Genomic DNA, 17328 nt, shown 5'->3' on the forward strand with positions numbered 1-17328 from the left:
TACATATGTATCATATTAAGATATTGATACACTATATTTAACATGATAAAATGATATTTAAATATATCATTAAGTGTGTTAACAATGAACTACATATGTAAAAACAAGACTACTAACTCAAGAATTACGAAACGAGACTTATATGTAACGATTATCGTTGTAACGATATTTTAATGTATATATCATATTAAGGGATATTCATACATCATAATATCATGATAACATAATAATTTAACATCTCATTTGATATAATAAACATTGGGTTAACAACATTAATTGAGATCGTTAACTTAAAGGTTTCAAAACAACACTTACATGTAACGACTGACGAAGACTTAACGACTCCATTAGAATGTATATACATGTTGTGTTTTGATATGTATTCTTACACTTTTGAAAGACTTCAAGACACATATCAAAGTACTTCTACTTAACAAAAATGCTTACAATTACATCCTCGTTCAGTTTCATCAACAATTCTACTCGTATGCACCCGTATTCATACGCGTACAATACACAGCTTCTAGATGTATGTACTATTGGTATATACACTCCAATGATCAGCTCTTAGCAGCCCATGTGAGTCACCTAACACATGTGGGAACCATCATTTGGCAACTAGCATGAAATATCTCATAAAATTACAAAAATATTAGTAATCATTCATGACTTATTTACATGAAAACAAAATTACATATCATTTATATATAATCCATATACCAACGACCAAAAACACCTACAAACACTTTCATTCTTCAATTTTATTCATCTAATTGATCTCTCTCAAGTTCCATCTTCAAGTTCTAAGTGTTCTTCATAAATTCCATAAGTATAGTTTCATAAAAATCAAGAATACTTCCAAGTTTGCAAGTCTACTTCCAAGCTTTCTAATCCATTCCAAGTAATCATCTAAGATCAAGGAACCTTTGTTATTTATAGTAGGTTTTCTTTCTAATTCAAGGTAATATTCATATTCAAACTTTGATTCAATTTCTACAACTATAACAATCTTATTTAGAGTGAAAATCTTACTTGAACTGTTTTCGTGTCATGATTCTGCTTCAAGAACTTTCAAGCCATCCAAGGATCCTTTGAAGCTAGATCCATTTTTTTCATTTCTAGTAGTTTTATCTAGAAAACTTGAGGTAGTAATGATGTTCATAACATCATTCGATTCATACATATAAAACTATCTTATTCGAATGTTTAAACTTGTAATCACTAGAACATAGTTTAGTTAATTCTAAACTTGTTCGCAAACAAAAGTTAATCCTTCTAACTTGACTTTAAAATCAACTAAACACATGTTCTATATATATATGATATGCTAACTTAATGATTTAAAACCTAGAAACACGATGAACACCATAAAATCGGATATACGCCGTCGTAGTGAAACCGGGGGCTGTTTTGGTTTGGATAATTAAAAACTATGATAAACTTTGATTTAAAAGTTGTTCTTCTGGGAAAATGATTTTTCATATGAACATGAAACTATATCCAAAAATCTTGGTTAAACTCAAAGTGAAAGTATGTTTTTCAAAATGGTCATCAAGATGTCGTTCTTTCGACGGAAATGACTACCTCTTTAGTAATTGACATATAACTTAAATTTTCGACTATAAACCTATACTTTTTCGGTTTGGATTCTTAAATTAGAGTTCAATATGAAACCATAGCAATTTGATTCACTCAAAACGGATTTAAAATGAAGAAGTTATGGGTAAAACAAGATTGGATATTTTTGATCTTTTTAGCTACGGGAAATGTTTAATAAATCTATACAAATCATATCCTAGCTAACTTATATTGTATTATACATATATTCTAATATATTATGTAATCTTGGGATACCATAGACACGTATGCAAATGTTTTGACATATCATATCGACCCATGTATATATATTATTTGGAACAACCATAGACACTCTATATGCAGTAATGTTGGAGTTAGCTATACAGGGTTGAGGTTGATTCCAAAAATATATATACTTTGAGTTGTGATCTAGCCTGAGACGTGTATACACTGGGTCGTGGATTGATTCAAGATAATATATATATCGATTTATTTCTGTACATCTAACTGTGGATAAGTAGTTGTAGGTTATTAACGAGGACAGCTGACTTAATACACTCAAATCTTTAAAACATAATAAAAATGGTTGTAATTATATTTTGATTATACTTTGATATATATGTACATATTTGTATAGGTTCGTGAATCGATCCGTGACCAAGTCTTATTTCCGAGGAAGGAAATATCTGTGAAAGTGAGTTATAGTCCCACTTTTAAAATCTAATATTTTTGGGATGAGAATACATGCAGGTTTTATAAATGATTTACAAAATAGACACAAATACGTGAAACTACATTCTATGGTTGAATTATCGAAATCGAATATGCCCCTTTTTATTAAGTCTGGTAATCTAAGAATTAGGGAACAGATACCCTAATTGACGCGAATCCTAAAGATAGATCCATTGGGCCTAACAAACCCCATCCAAAGTACCGGATGCTTTAGTACTTCGAAATTTATATCATATCCGAAGGGTGTTCCAGAATGATGGGGATATTCTTATATACGCATCTTGTTAATGTCGGTTACCAGGTGTTCACCATATGAATGATTTTTATCTCTATGTATGGGATGTATATTGAAATATGAAATCTTGTGGTCTATTGTTACGATTTGATATATATAGGTTAAACCTATAACTCACCAACATTTTTGTTGACGTTTAAAGCATGTTTATTCTCAGGTGAATACTAAGAGCTTCCGCTGTTGCATACTAAAATAAGGACAAGATTTGGAGTCCATGTTTGTATGATATTGTGTAAAAACTGCATTCAAGAAACATATGTCGATGTAATATATTTCTATTGTAAACCATTATGTAATGGTCGTGTGTAAACAGTATATTTTAGATTATCATTATTTGATAATCTACGTATTGCTTTTGAAACCTTTATTGATAAAATAAAGGTTATAAAAATGAATGCAGTCTTTGAAAAACGTCTCATATAGAGGTCAAAACCTCGCAACGAAATCAATTAATATGGAACGTTTATAATCAATATGAACGGGACATTTCAGTTGGTATCCGAGCGTTGGTCTTAGAGAACCAAAAAATTCGCATTTGTGTGTCTTATCGAGTTTGTTAGGATGCATTAGTGAGTCTGGACTTCGACCGTGTTTTCTTTAAAAATGATTGCTTAACATTTTTGTTGGAAACTATATATTATTAACATGTAAATATTATGTGATATATTAATCTCTTAACATGTTTGATATTGTGTGATAGATGTCTACCTCTAGCACAAATCCCATTGACTCACCTAATAATAACGAAGAGTCGAATATATATTGGCAAGATTCACAAGTTCCCGAAGAACCGGAAGAAGAGGAAACGGAATCGGAAGAAGAGGAACCGGAAGAAGAGGAACCAGAAGAAGAGGAACCGGAAGAAGAAGAAGAGGTTCCGGAAGGGGGAATAGTAGGAACCACAGAAAACCGGTCAAATAAAAGAAAATCCTCAACCAATGGACCAAAGTTAATAATGGTCAATGGTGTTTCCGCTAAGGAAGCAAAATATTGGGAAAATTACCAATTTTCTGATGAATCGGATCCTGATGAGGATTCCGATGATGTTATAGAAATTACCCCGGCCCAATTTAATGAGGCAAAATAAAATAATAAGGGAAAAGGCATTAAAATAGAGAAATCTGATTCCGACCCCGATGAACTTTATATGTACCGTCAACACCCGTATTTCCAATATCGTGACAATAACCCGGGAACCTCTAAACCACCAGGTTTTTCTAAACCAATGTGGAAAACAACGGCTCATATTAGAGGAACATCATATATCCCTAGAAAATTAGGAAAAAGAACCAAGTCCGAAGAAGAAGAAACCAGTTATTCATATTAGAGGGGTGTGAGCATGTTGTGTAATAAATGTATTGTAGTGTGCTTGTACTTTTATGTGCTATGTAAAAATTACTTGTATTGTTTGTTATTACGAATCTAATCCTTGTCTATTTTACAGTATAAAAACAAAATGGACGTTAAGGATAGACAACCGAATATTTTAGAAGACCTACCAGATGATATGATTGAGGAAATCTTGTCTAGAGTCGGTCAGAATTCATCAGCACATTTAGTTACGGCGAAATTAACTTGTCAAACATTTGAAAGACTTTCCAGAAATGCCTTAGTTTATAAAAGGCTTTCCTTTGATAGGTGGGGTATATCACATTGGGGAGACTTTAAGTTAAGCCGTGTTTTTCTTTAAAGCGTTAAATGCGGGGAACCCAAATGCAATTTTACGCTACGGGTTAAGAACCTATTTTGACTCAACATATCCCAACATAGGATTTCGTGAATTAGAAAGAGCTTCTAACATGCAACATAAAGAAGCATGTTATGCTTACGGGTTAGTGATGTTCGCTTCTTACCAAAGTGAGAAAAAGAACATCGGATTGCAACTTTTAAATAAAACTTTCCCACAAGTGACGGATTCAGTAGTTGGGGTGGGAAACAAGGTTTTTAGATTATTACGGGGCTGTTGGACATTACGAAACCCTCGTCCTTTTAACGACATTACAACATGCTGCCTAGCCAATGGTCATAACGGTTATTTTCCACAAGACCAAGGATGGGAAGTCGTCTTAGTAAAACCAGAATGCATGACTTGTTTCTGGACTTATGAATTACGTGTCTTTATTTCCTTTGCTGAACAACTTGCGTATTAACTAGATTTATCTTCAAAACTGTTCTGTATCATAGTGTACTATATTTCATGTTATATGTAATATAACGAAGTTGTAAGTTTGAAGAATATTTGTATGTGATATATTATTATAATCAGTTTTTCATATGGAATTGTAGTAGTTGAATTGTATATTAGCTACTAAGTATGAACTTAACGGGTAGGTAGTACCCGAATTTAAACTTATAAAACGCTAATATGAAGCAAAAGCTTTTATAAATGAGTTCATATTATGCTACGAGATACTATTGACTACTCTTAATATTCTGTATGATTAACTTGTTTCATTTGACTATTTTGAAGGAAATGGCACCGACTACTCGACACACCTTGAATATGAGCGAAGAGGAATTTCGTGCCTTTCTTGCTTCAAACATAGCCGCAGTACAAGCCGCGCTACATACCAACAATAACTCTGAATCTAGCAATACAGCTAACGGCGCAAGAAATCGTGTAGGATGCTCCTACAAGGAATTCACTGCCTGCTGTGATGACCCGGAAATTTCTGACCAAATTTAAACTTAATCTTTGTATGAGTAACATTTTCGACACGATAAACAAAGTTTGTAAAACTGAATCTCAAAATTTTTGAACTATTTTCATATATTCAAATACCTTTCGGTTATTCTCGACGATTCGCGAACAATTATATGTATATAGATACATATATATATATATATATACTATAACTTGAAAACGTAACAATGTATTAATTTTTTTTGATACCGTACATTAAACTTATTGGTTTAAATATTTATTTGAATATATATGATAAGTTGGAATATTAATTGTATGAATAACTTACGACGTATATTTAAAACGTGTTTATGAATGTTGAAAATATATATTAACTTGGTCATAAAACGATTTGTTATTATTATTATATATATATATATATATATATATATATATATATATATATATATATATATATATATATATATATTAACAAATAGCGAGACAATGATTTATAGAAGTAAATGACCAAAACACTCGAAAGTTTAAGATACACTTTGAATGATATAGTTTATTGATAATTTAAGACTATATTTTGACAAAAGTACGAGTCACTAAACGTAAATTGTGAGTTTTCTAAGCGTACGAAAATGCGTTCGAGAAACCGGAACCGGGACATAAGTCGAGTGACAACGTACGAGTCATCGGAACGAAAATTACAAGTCAACTATGCACATGAATTTAATATAATATATAATTAATTATTTAAATTATATATATTATATATATTATATTTAATTATGTCGACAAACAAGAAAATAAAAAATATGTGAGCTGGATCTGACGGCCATGCGATCGCATGAGAAATAGGCATAAAACCCATGCGATCGCATGGGCATCAGAATCAGGAATTATGGCTATAAATACCAGGTTTCTTGCGCATGTTTTTTACACATATTACTCCGTAAGTATTTTTTATTATTATTATTATTATTATTATTATTATTATTATTATTATTATTATTATTATTATTATTAATCTTAATACTTTTAGTAATATTATACATAAAATATTACGACGAGGTCATGAGCATGTCACTTTCAAAACAAGCTTCAAACGGGATAGAACTAAGGAAATTATAGGTTATAGCTATGGAGGTTATGGGTAATGTTCATGGGTATTGTTCGCAAGTTAAACCTAGTATTTATCATCTCTGTTGCGTCTACGTACTTTCCTGCAATATTGAATCTCAATATTGATACGTGAGCATTCATATCTTATCTTTTATATATTAATACTGTATACATGTCTAGTGCTCGAGTATATATTTATACATGCTTGTATGCTAAATTTCGTCGTTAAACAGTTTATAATGAATCACGAATTAAATACATATATTACTGGTAAAAGGTATATGATATACATGTTTTTGGAAAGCTGGCGAAAAATCAATAACTTTTCATTTAGAAATCGCGTAATTTCGATGAACGAATCAAAAGATATGGTCAACTGAATTATAATTAACGTTAATTGGGATTGCTTTTGAATCTGCAATTAATATTTAAATAACCTGTTTATGAGATTGATAAAATACAACTAGCCAAGTAAATGAATCCTTATATAAGGCACGTCTCGTTTTGTTGAACAATTGTCAAAATTGACTTTTTGAAATGACTTTTGATAACTTTTGTATGTCGATCTCGAGCATTAGGATTGTGATACACTATAACCCAACCTAGTTTATTAGACATGTATTGACCAACATATGTTCTCTAGGTTGAGATCTACGGTTAATCTTGCATTCTGAGTTACGGTCACTTTTTGATGAATGACCTTATGTGCTGCTAAGGTGAGTTTCATTTGCTCCCTTTTTAAATGCTTTTACAATATATATTTTTGGACTGAGAATACATGCACTTTATTTTAAACAATGGACATAAGTACATACTAAATTCTATACTGAGTTTGAACCGAAAATCCCTTAGCTTTGGTAACTAGTAACTGCCGGTTATAAGAACTGGTGGGCGCGAGTAGTAGTATATGGATCCATAGGGCTTGATATCCCCGTCTTAACTAGAGCACTAGCCTTTTAACGGACATATGCTATTTGAGAAGCGTACACGTTGGTTTGCGTGTATTATTAAGATGATTATACAAAGGGTATAAATTATATATACGTTAAGTTTAGTTACCAGGGTGCTCAATTTCGTAGAATATTTTGATAAACGTTTCAGATGAAACAACTGAAATCTTGTGATCCACCTTTATATACAGATTATGCGAAACACTAAAACTATGAACTCACCAACCTTTGTGTTAACATTTGTTAGCATGTTTATTCTCAGGTTCCCTAGAAGTCTTCCGCTGTTTGCTTATATGTTAGACAAGCTATGTGCATGGAGTCTTACATGGCATATTTATCAAGGAAACGTTGCATTCACCAAATCATCATCATGTATCTTATTTTGACTGCATTGTCAACAGAATTACTATTGTAAACTATTATTTACGGTGATTGTATATATGTAGAAATCATCAGATGTCGAAAACCTTTGATTTAAATATTCATTTATGGTGTGCCTTTTCAAAAGAACGCAATGTTTACAAAACGTATCATATAGAGGTCAAATACCTCGCAATGAAATCGATGAATGACGTGTTCATCCATATGGATTTGGAGCGATCGTCACAGTTGGTATCAGAGCGTTGGTCCTAGTGAACCAGGTCTTGCATAAGTGTGTCTAACTGATAGTTGTTAGGATGCATTAGTAAGTCTGGACTTCGACTGTGTCTGCATGTCAAAAGTTTTGCTTATCATTTCTTGTCAGAAATTACCTGTCTATCATCTTAAGTCTAAACGCGTCTTATTGCATTGATTGCATAGATAGTGTATAGACAAAATTCATATCTTGGCATATCTATTACAGTAAACTTTGACAGCCATCTTCCGAAAATTTCTCCGTAATTTACGGGATTTTGGTATTATATATACATATGTAAATTATGTATTGAAAAGAACCAATCTAAATTCTATAATCTATTTTATATCAAAAATCATCTCTCTAATTATACAAGATGGATCCCGTATCTAGTTCAAATTCCTTAAATTTCGACAGCTATTCCGATATGGATATTCACCTGAACTCTGAAGAAAGTGTATCCGGAATGGATCAACCAATCAGCCATCACCTATTCTGGATGAATTGGGGATGGGTTCGTAGCCTACTTAATTATTGGAGACAAGAAGAAGGCGATCCCTTCCATCCACCATATTGCCCTCTTGGCGAAGAACCTGAAGCACTTACCGGCGAACCTGTTTGTAATACTATTTTCTCTCTCATTTCCAGAGTATCTCATCATGATTATATACTATCCCATATTATAAATCTTATTTATCCGATCGTCCGAACCACCGATCATCCCGGTATAATAGAAGAAGTCAACGAGCTTCGTGCTCGGGTAGTGGCTTTGGAGAATATGGTGCAAGGGTTACGAACACCAGCAGCAGCACCCGCAGCATAACTGGTACCACCATCATCCACGCCAACAGGATCATTACCACCACCAACAACCACATCCGCATCACATGCCTCAACATCACAATTTGTACCTCGGATATCAACATCATACGCACCATAGGTACCAAGAAGTACCAGCAACGACAAACGATGAAGTATGGATTCATAACTTCATCGGAGAAACATTCTACGGCGATTATGTAATTTCTAAAGTTTAGAGATTATCTATTCTAGCCTTAACCCTAAATCAGATAGAGTAGAAACCCTTATCCGAATGGTGTAAGATACAAGCTAGACTTGTTTTACCAACAACATCAACAGTACCCTTAGCCTCACCAGCACAGTCAGTGCTGTCAACATCGTCAGAATCAGCAGCACCTCTAACATCACAAGCTCCTTCAGTTCAAGAAAGCACCGTGGACATCATTACGAGTCAACAACGAGTATATTGTATCAATGAGTTATGAAGTAATAACTCAATTCATCTAAAGAATTTATATGTATATCTTATATATATAAATTTTAAAACCATCATGAATCTTTTCGTACTAAGCTATTACGTGTGAATTTTAAGGGGTAGATACTACTCGGTTAATTCATATTACTAATATGCTATGATGTACATCCTTCGTTAACAACTTAACCATCGTTAACTACAAATATCTGTTTCAACTCAATGAATTCCATTTCATAATGAACTTAGTGTATTAATCAATTACATGTTTGATTTTACACTTTTATCTTCGATGTACTCGAAACTTTCTAGAAAACATCATTTATATCTTATGACGTTCATAAGAATTCCACGAGCATCAACATCCTTCACCGAGGAATAAGAATAAATAATGAAGTATTGATTTCATTAGTGAAATACTCCGCGAAGATTATGTAATCCTTAATGTTTTAGAGATTATTCATTCAATTCAAAAATCAAATGAGCTTAATATGATATTAACTCATCAAATTTGTATTACATCTGAAGAAAATATACATACATATATTTTCATAAAGACGGTAATAAATAAATTCTTTTGTACAAAGTATTAATTGTGAAATCTTTAACGGGTAGGTAATACTCGGGAAATATATAAGTTCACAATTAATATGTTATACTGTACATTCTTCAACTTTGATTTAAAAATTATTAACTATGCTCACAGCGATATACAATCGTTTCCATACAAATTCAATTACATATTCTGATTTTAAAAAATAGAATCCAAGCCAAGATTTAACAGAAAACATCACTCTTAGATTCTTACAGCTTTCAAATGCTATACTTTGACTTCAAAACTGTGCTAGAACATCACTTCTATTCATAAACCCAGAAAAAAAAGAAAAAAAAAATTTGTTTCGTTCAAAATTCTAGAACATCATATGTATCTTGACAATTACAATCTTCATGAAAACCCTTCAAACTTTTGAAAACACCTCGAATTGATAACCAACGATTCGGTTATGATAACTTTGAATGCTGATGAAGCAGCAAAAACTGTAAACGACCTTAACAGTCAAAAGTTTGATGATAAAGAATTGTGTGTTGGCAAAACTCAGAAAAAGAGAAGGTTTGGAACTGGAAAACGGATTGAGCAAAGTATGAAGGAGGCTGTGGATAAATCACAAAGACTAAACCTGCCTTCAAAGAATCCAAATTATTCAGTATCTGCTGAAGCCATTAACGAATACCTTGCTTCCGAATCTAAACCCTTGCGGACAATATTCTTCATCATCCTCTGATATTAGAAATTCTAAGATATCATCATATCTTTCATTATAAATATCCTCCATATTTCTGGAGATAATTCCATAATCATTCTCATCGGAAATCAATTTTCTCCTTGCGATATCTGTGTAACATCATAAAAGAAACTATTTTAGTTTCTAAATTCTGAAACCTTCGAGTTTAAAATATGAATATTTTTGAAGTGGTCTTGGGAACTGAAGCATGAGTTAGTATAATATACTGACACTTGATCAACGTGATTATATTACAGTAAGTCATGCTGAGTTTCTAATGGAACGTGATAAAGGTTCACAGATCATACCCTTATTATAAACCATGTTACATAACTCTTTCATTCTATTTAACCTCTAAACTATCAAGAAAATATTTTCTTAATGATTCGGTCTTTTTCAAGGTATTCTGGTAATTTGACAAGTCAGATTGTGCTATTACCGTTTTTTTAGAACATTAATTATGTTCATTCCGAAATTCATACCTATGAATTCTGGACCATTATTCGCTTGATTTAAAGTCGGGAAGATAAAACAAAAGCATGAAGCTTCAAAATATTGTGACGACTCGGGAATTTCCGACCAAATTTAAACTTAATCTTTATATGTTTTCGATACGATAAGCAAAGTCTATAATGTTGAGTCTCGAAGATTTTGGAACTATGTTCATGTATTCATTTGTCTTTTGACTATTCCCGACGATTACAACAACAACAACAATACCTAATTCCACTAGAGTGGAGTATGGGGGAGGTTAGATGTAGACAGTCCTTTCCTCTACCCTAAAGTAAAAGGGAAGTCATTCCTCCACCCCACGGATACCTATCGGTCCCCAGGTAGAGGAAGTCGTCCCTCCCTATTTTGTAGAGCAGAGAGGCTGCTTCTTAGGGACCTCCGACCATAAAGAACCATGAATTCCAATATGTGCAGTAAAAGTATACAAGTAGAGTAGATAAAAAATAAACTTTACCATGAATAAAGTATATATCAATACGATATGTATAGGTAAATAAAGCATGTAACAAAATAATGTAATATAACATATAATTAAAATATGTGCGTGTCAAATATGCAAGTATAACCAGTCATGTAAGTACAATAAGTATACGAAAACATGTTGGTAAGAAGCATGTAGGTATACTATGCAGTATAAAATAGATGGTATACAATGTAAACATAGACAAATAAGCATACAATGATAGCATAAAAGCATGTGATATGTAAGTATGTATAAATTAATTGCTATATAATGTAATACAAACATGTAACCATATAGTGCAATAAATCCTCTGAAAATGCTACAATAAGTATAGATATATAATATAACCGTAAAAAAGGTACAGCCAATACGATAAGGCACACAAGCAAGTAGGCAGGAAATATAATATAAATATATAAAAAAATAAACAAAATGTAAAGCCTAGTCATCTATTCTAATTCTACTCCTCCACAAATTCCTATCAGAAGTCATGTCCTCAGTCAATAAGAGCTCCTTCATGTCAAGCTTCAATCTATCCTCCAACCTACGTCTGGGTCTACCCCTTCTCCTTACGCCCCCAACAACAAGGGTCTCGACTCTCCTAACCGGGGCTAAAAGTGGGCGCCTCAAAACATGTCCAAACCATCTTAGTCGTCCTTCCCTCAGCTTGTTGGTTATGTTCCCAACTTTCAAGTTCTCCCTAAAAACTCCATTTGGTATCAAATCTAGCATTGTCTTACCACACGTCCACCTAAGCATCCTCATTTCTGCCACCTCCATCCTTCTCTCCTGGGCTTTCGTCATTGGCCAACTCTCCGATCCGTACAACATGGCCGGTCTGATTGCCACCTTGAAGAATTTCCCTTTCAATTTAAGGGGTACCTTCTTGTCGCACAATACCCCTTTCGCTGCCCTCCACTTCAACCATCCTACTCGTATACGATGTGTCACGTCCTCATCTATCCTTCCCGATTTGTGAAGCATCGAGCCTAAATATCTAAAGGACTCTTGTGGAGGTAAAATTTGGTCCCCAATTCGGACGTCCACAATATCCTCTTGTTCCTCTTCGCTCGTCCTGAAATCGCATCTAAGGTACTCTGATTTAAGTCTGCTAATCCGTAGGCCATTTGATTCTAGGGCGCTCCTCCATTGCTCTATCCTTCTGTTAAGCTCATCCTGGGAATCCGAAACTAATACAATATCGTCCGCGAATATTAGGCACCATGGGATGTTATCTTGTATCCTTTGAGTCAGTTCGTCTAGAATCAAAGCGAAAAGATATGGGCTAAGGGCCGATCCCTGATGTAAACCTACCTCTACTGGGAAAAACTCAGTGTTTCCTACCGTCGTACGTACACGAGTCTTCGCCCCCTCATACATATCTCTAATAGTCCTTATATATCTACTTGGGACACCCCTAACATTAAGGGTCTTCCAAATCAGCTCACGCGGAACACAGTCATAAGCCTTTTCCAAGTCTACGAATGCCATGTGTAGGTTCTTTTGTTTTTCCCTATACTTCTCCATAAGGCTTCTAACGATGTGGATCGCTTCTATCGACGAACGTCCTGGCATGAAACCGAACTGGTTCTCTGAAACCTTTGTCTCACGTCGGAGCCTCGTCTCAATCACTCTCTCCCAAAGCTTCATTGTATGACTAAGTAACTTTATGCCTCTATAATTACTACATATTTGCGCATCTCCCTTATTCTTGTAAATGGGAATAACCTCACTAAGTCTCCATTCCATAGGCATCTTTGTGCTTCTAAACGTCATGTTGAAAAGGTTTGTCAGCCATCTAACCCCTTCATCTCCTAGGCACCTCCATGCCTCAATCGGAATTTGGTCTGGTCCTACTGCTTTGTTTCTCCCCATCTTTCGTAGAGAAGATCTAACTTCCTCCTGGTTAATCCTCGTACAGAAACAGTTGTTTTGATACTCACGAACCTCATGGAGTTCCCCGTTCCGCTCGGGTCTTTCCCTACAGAAGAGGGATGCAAAATACTCCTCCCATCTATTCCTAATAAGGTCTTCTTTCACTATAGTTTGACCCGCTTCATTCTTGATAAATTTGACGTTAACCAAGTCCCTGCTTCTTCGCTCCCTAGCTTTAGCTATCCTATATATGTCATTAGCTCCCTCTTTAGAGTTTAGTTTCCTATATAAATCTTCATATGCTTTGTCTTTAGTAATAGCTACGGCCTTCTTTGCTTCTCTTTTAGATTCTTTATATCTTTCTTCTATCCTAGTTCTCTCTGCAGGTGTCCCTTCTCCAAAAGTAATGAGCTCCCTAAACCTCGTCTGTTTTAACGCGACTTTCATTTGGACATCGTCATTAAGCCACCACGATTCTCTACTACTCTTATGGGCTCTCGATGTCCCTATTGCCACCCCTAAGGTCTCTTTTGCCACATCTCTGATAGCGGACGCCATGCGGTTCCAAATCTGATCTACATCAGTAGGGGCTACGTAATCCCCTTCTACCCTTAATCTATCAGCAACAGTCGCTCTAAAAGTCTCTGCATTCGCTCCATGCAGGTTCTTCCAAAGGACTCTAGGTTGCACAACCCTGGCCCTCCTACCAACTCTTCCCCGAGTGACTAGGTCCATGACCAACAATCGATGCTGGGAGGAGCAAGTCAATGCTGGAAGGACCTTACAGTCCCTACAAGTCCTAAGTTCCCCTTTACGGAGGAGCAAAAAGTCAATCTGGGTGCTACGACCCCCGCTATGAAAAGTAGCTAACTGAGCATCCCTCTTCTTGAAGAAAAAGTTTGCTACGACCATCTCGTGGGCAATGGCAAACTCCAGGATTGAGAGCCCTTCTTCATTTCTAGGGCCAAACCCAAAGCCCCCATGGGCTCCCTCGTAACCTTCTGCCTCCACTCCTATGTGTCCATTCAGATCACCCCCTATAATCAGTCGATGGTCCGCTGGGCACCCCCTCACTACCTCATCTAACAATTCCCAAAAACTCTTCTTCTCCGCATCACTTAAGCCCGTGTGAGGTGCGTATGCGCTTATGACCGTGAAAGTCTCCTCCTTAATAATTAGACTAACCGACATAATCCTATCGCTAAGCCTACTCACGTCAACAACGTTATCCTTATGTAGTTTGCCCAAAAAGATACCTACCCCGTTTCGTGCTATCCTAGAACCCGAGTACCACAACCTATAGTCTTTAATATCTACCGCCCCTTCACCCTTCTATCTAGTCTCTTGAACACACCTTATGTCTACATTACTCTTAAGAAATGTATCAACGAGCTCAATCCTCTTGCCCGTCAAGGTTCCTATATTCCAACTACCCACTCTAATCCCACCCGGGGTAGCAACCCTATTACCCCCTCTAACACCTCTAGTCCTATCCGCCCCTAATCTAGGAGGACATGACCTCAGGTGATCATAGGTGCTAGTAGGGTCTATATTAACCTATAAAGAAAATAAAAATTGAGAGAATTCAAAACAAAAAAGTAAAATACAATAAAGACCGGGCTATACAATAGTAAACAGTCAAAGTAAGGCAAAAGATAGGAAAAAGATAGCAAGTGGTAAGAAATAAATAGATGAGATAAGAAAATAAATAAAAAAACAAGTTCAGCAAGTTAGAAAAATACTCCGTATATTCTAATAATACCAATCACGTAACTAGTATACAAAAAAGTAAGGCTCACAAGATTAGGATAATACAGTCAAAGTAAGGTTAAGGGTAAAAGAAGTTTAAGGGTAGAAAGAAATAAACACAGCCTTGTGTAAACAAGGAAATTCCGGCAGCGGTGACTAGCGACGGCACAAGGGCAGCAGGAGGCGGCGGAATTTGCGAGGCTTCGTTTTAATACCTGCGAAAAGAACAGAGAAAGTGCCCGGAAAAAATTCCGGCGAACTGAGCGACGGCGCGTGGCGGCGCGTTTCGAAACGCTTGCCGGCGAAAATCGAACTCACAGAATCAGAAAAATGCCGCAAGTTTAATGATGTAGGTTACGGCTTCTAATTCAATAGGCAGCTGAAGCGGCCCTGGTCAGCGGCGGTACACGTCCACAATTAGCGGCGTTAACCGGCAGCAGTCCTCGGCGGTACACGGCTAGCAGTCAGCACCCTCTTGGTGATGGAGCCCTGCAAAATTTAGAAAAAGATAACGGTTATGGGTTAGTTCTCGCGACGACGCGTGCGGCGAGTGGCGGCGGGTGGCACAACAATCACCGGAAAAAAAGGTACGGTTGGGTCCGGGAAAATTGCGCGAGTTGAATGGTGTGGGTCTCAGCTTCTAATTTGTTCTAGAATGGCAGCAATCGTCGATTTAAGTCCAAAGTGGGTTTTTGTTTTTTGGAGATGTAGAGTCAGAGTCAGAGAGAAACGTTGGGAGTCAGAGTCAATGTGATATTGATAAATAAAATTCTTCATAAACAAATTATTTGTAAATATGTATGTACATGTGTATACAAATATAAAGGTAAATAAATATAATAATTGGAAATAACAATATTTAATCAATTGAACTAAGAATTATTATTATTAGATATTGACATTAAGTATTATTATTAGTATTATTTATAGCATGTAATTAATAACTGGAAATGTTAATATCTGATATAATAAATGTAATTATAAATTAAACTATAATTGTTATAGTAATAATATTTTTATTTTTAATATTAACATCTACAATAGTATCATTTACATTATGATGAAAATGGATGTAAATATAAATTGTTATACTATTATCACTAATATTATTGTAATTAGTATTATTATTAATATCATTTATAATAGTATTATTATCATCATTATTATTTTAGTTATCAACATTATTACCATTATTCATATCATTATTATTATTAATAATGATTATTAACAGTGTTATCATTTATTATTATTAATAGAACTATTATTGTTAAAGTATTTACACATTTTTATTATTAAAAATATTATCACTGCTATTAAATTGTGGAGTCGGTTTCATGTAACTTTCAGACACTGTATATTTTGTTCTTTTATATTTGAAATCATACAAATCAATAATCAACCACAGTAATGATCCAAATTCTGTTAGATGTCTGCTTCACTTTTATTTTTATCTTTTTCTTGTTGATTTGTCTGATCGAATGAATAACTGTTGACCCTTATTCACCACTTGTGTATATTTTTCTTTCTATTTCTTGTTAGAAATCAATTGCAACCAACCTACAGTTTATTTATTTCTGTTTACTGATTAGCTTCAAAAACCATCACTTTGCAAACCTTCCCGAACTTTTCATCTATATAGATACATACACGTGTATACCAAATCGGACCACCTTTCACCTTGATCAAACCTTATGATTTGTTTCATCTCATTATCACTATCATTCCCATCTTATATCATCATAAATCATAAAATCCTTATGATAGAAAACTTATTCATGAAACCCATATTATCACCACCTTGTCTCTCCTCAGAACCAATTCGAAAACCATCAATACCACGTAACCCAAACACCACAAACACAAACTCACTTCAAGTTATATTCGTTGCTGCTATTGTTCTTCTGTTTCGATTGAGCACCCCAAACCGAACCCGTGTGAGTTTTTGTGTTAATCAAACCCATTAAATTTTCTTTTGAGCCGTGGAATATATGAACCGCCGATATATTTTTTTTACAGCAAATTACAAATGACGATGAAGGTTATGTTGAGGTGATAATATATTAATCATTCGTTAGCTGTACTATCTTCTGAACCCATGTGGACCGAATTAACCACTTCACCATTTGTTTATTTATTTAAAGATTGTTATGCATGATATAAAAGGACACATATCAATCAATTAGTATTTGTGGCAGACAAAAGTGTGTTACTTTTGGAAAGTATACGAGTAAAATATTCACCTAT

General features: G+C 34.6%; 1 protein-coding gene across 1 annotated transcript; it reads right to left on the minus strand.

Moving 5' to 3' along the window:
• Positions 1–12571: 12571 nt before the first annotated feature.
• Positions 12572–17045, minus strand: LOC139889298 (uncharacterized). The gene is made up of 7 exons (XM_071872258.1): positions 16954–17045; positions 16742–16799; positions 15516–15573; positions 15300–15397; positions 14690–14892; positions 13264–14542; positions 12572–12622 (listed from the first exon to the last, which is right to left on the minus strand). The coding sequence occupies exons 1-7, from the start codon at positions 17043–17045 to the stop codon at positions 12572–12574; spliced, it is 1839 nt and encodes a 612-aa protein (XP_071728359.1).
• Positions 17046–17328: the final 283 nt, after the last annotated feature.

The sequence above is a fragment of the Rutidosis leptorrhynchoides genome, chromosome 2 (assembly GCF_046630445.1).
Source record: "Rutidosis leptorrhynchoides isolate AG116_Rl617_1_P2 chromosome 2, CSIRO_AGI_Rlap_v1, whole genome shotgun sequence".
NCBI classification, from domain to species: domain Eukaryota; kingdom Viridiplantae; phylum Streptophyta; class Magnoliopsida; order Asterales; family Asteraceae; genus Rutidosis; species Rutidosis leptorrhynchoides.

Coding starts and splice junctions, on each gene's coding strand:
- LOC139889298 (XM_071872258.1), bottom strand. CDS start 17,045: ATGGGTTTGATTAACACAAAAACTCACACGGGTTCGGTTTGGGGTGCT. Junction 15,398..15,515: donor ACCGCCGAGGACTGCTGCCG/GTTAACGCCGCT, acceptor TGATTCTGTGAG/TTCGATTTTCGCCGGCAAGC. Junction 14,543..14,689: donor AAGAGTAATGTAGACATAAG/GTGTGTTCAAGA, acceptor TGACGTGAGTAG/GCTTAGCGATAGGATTATGT.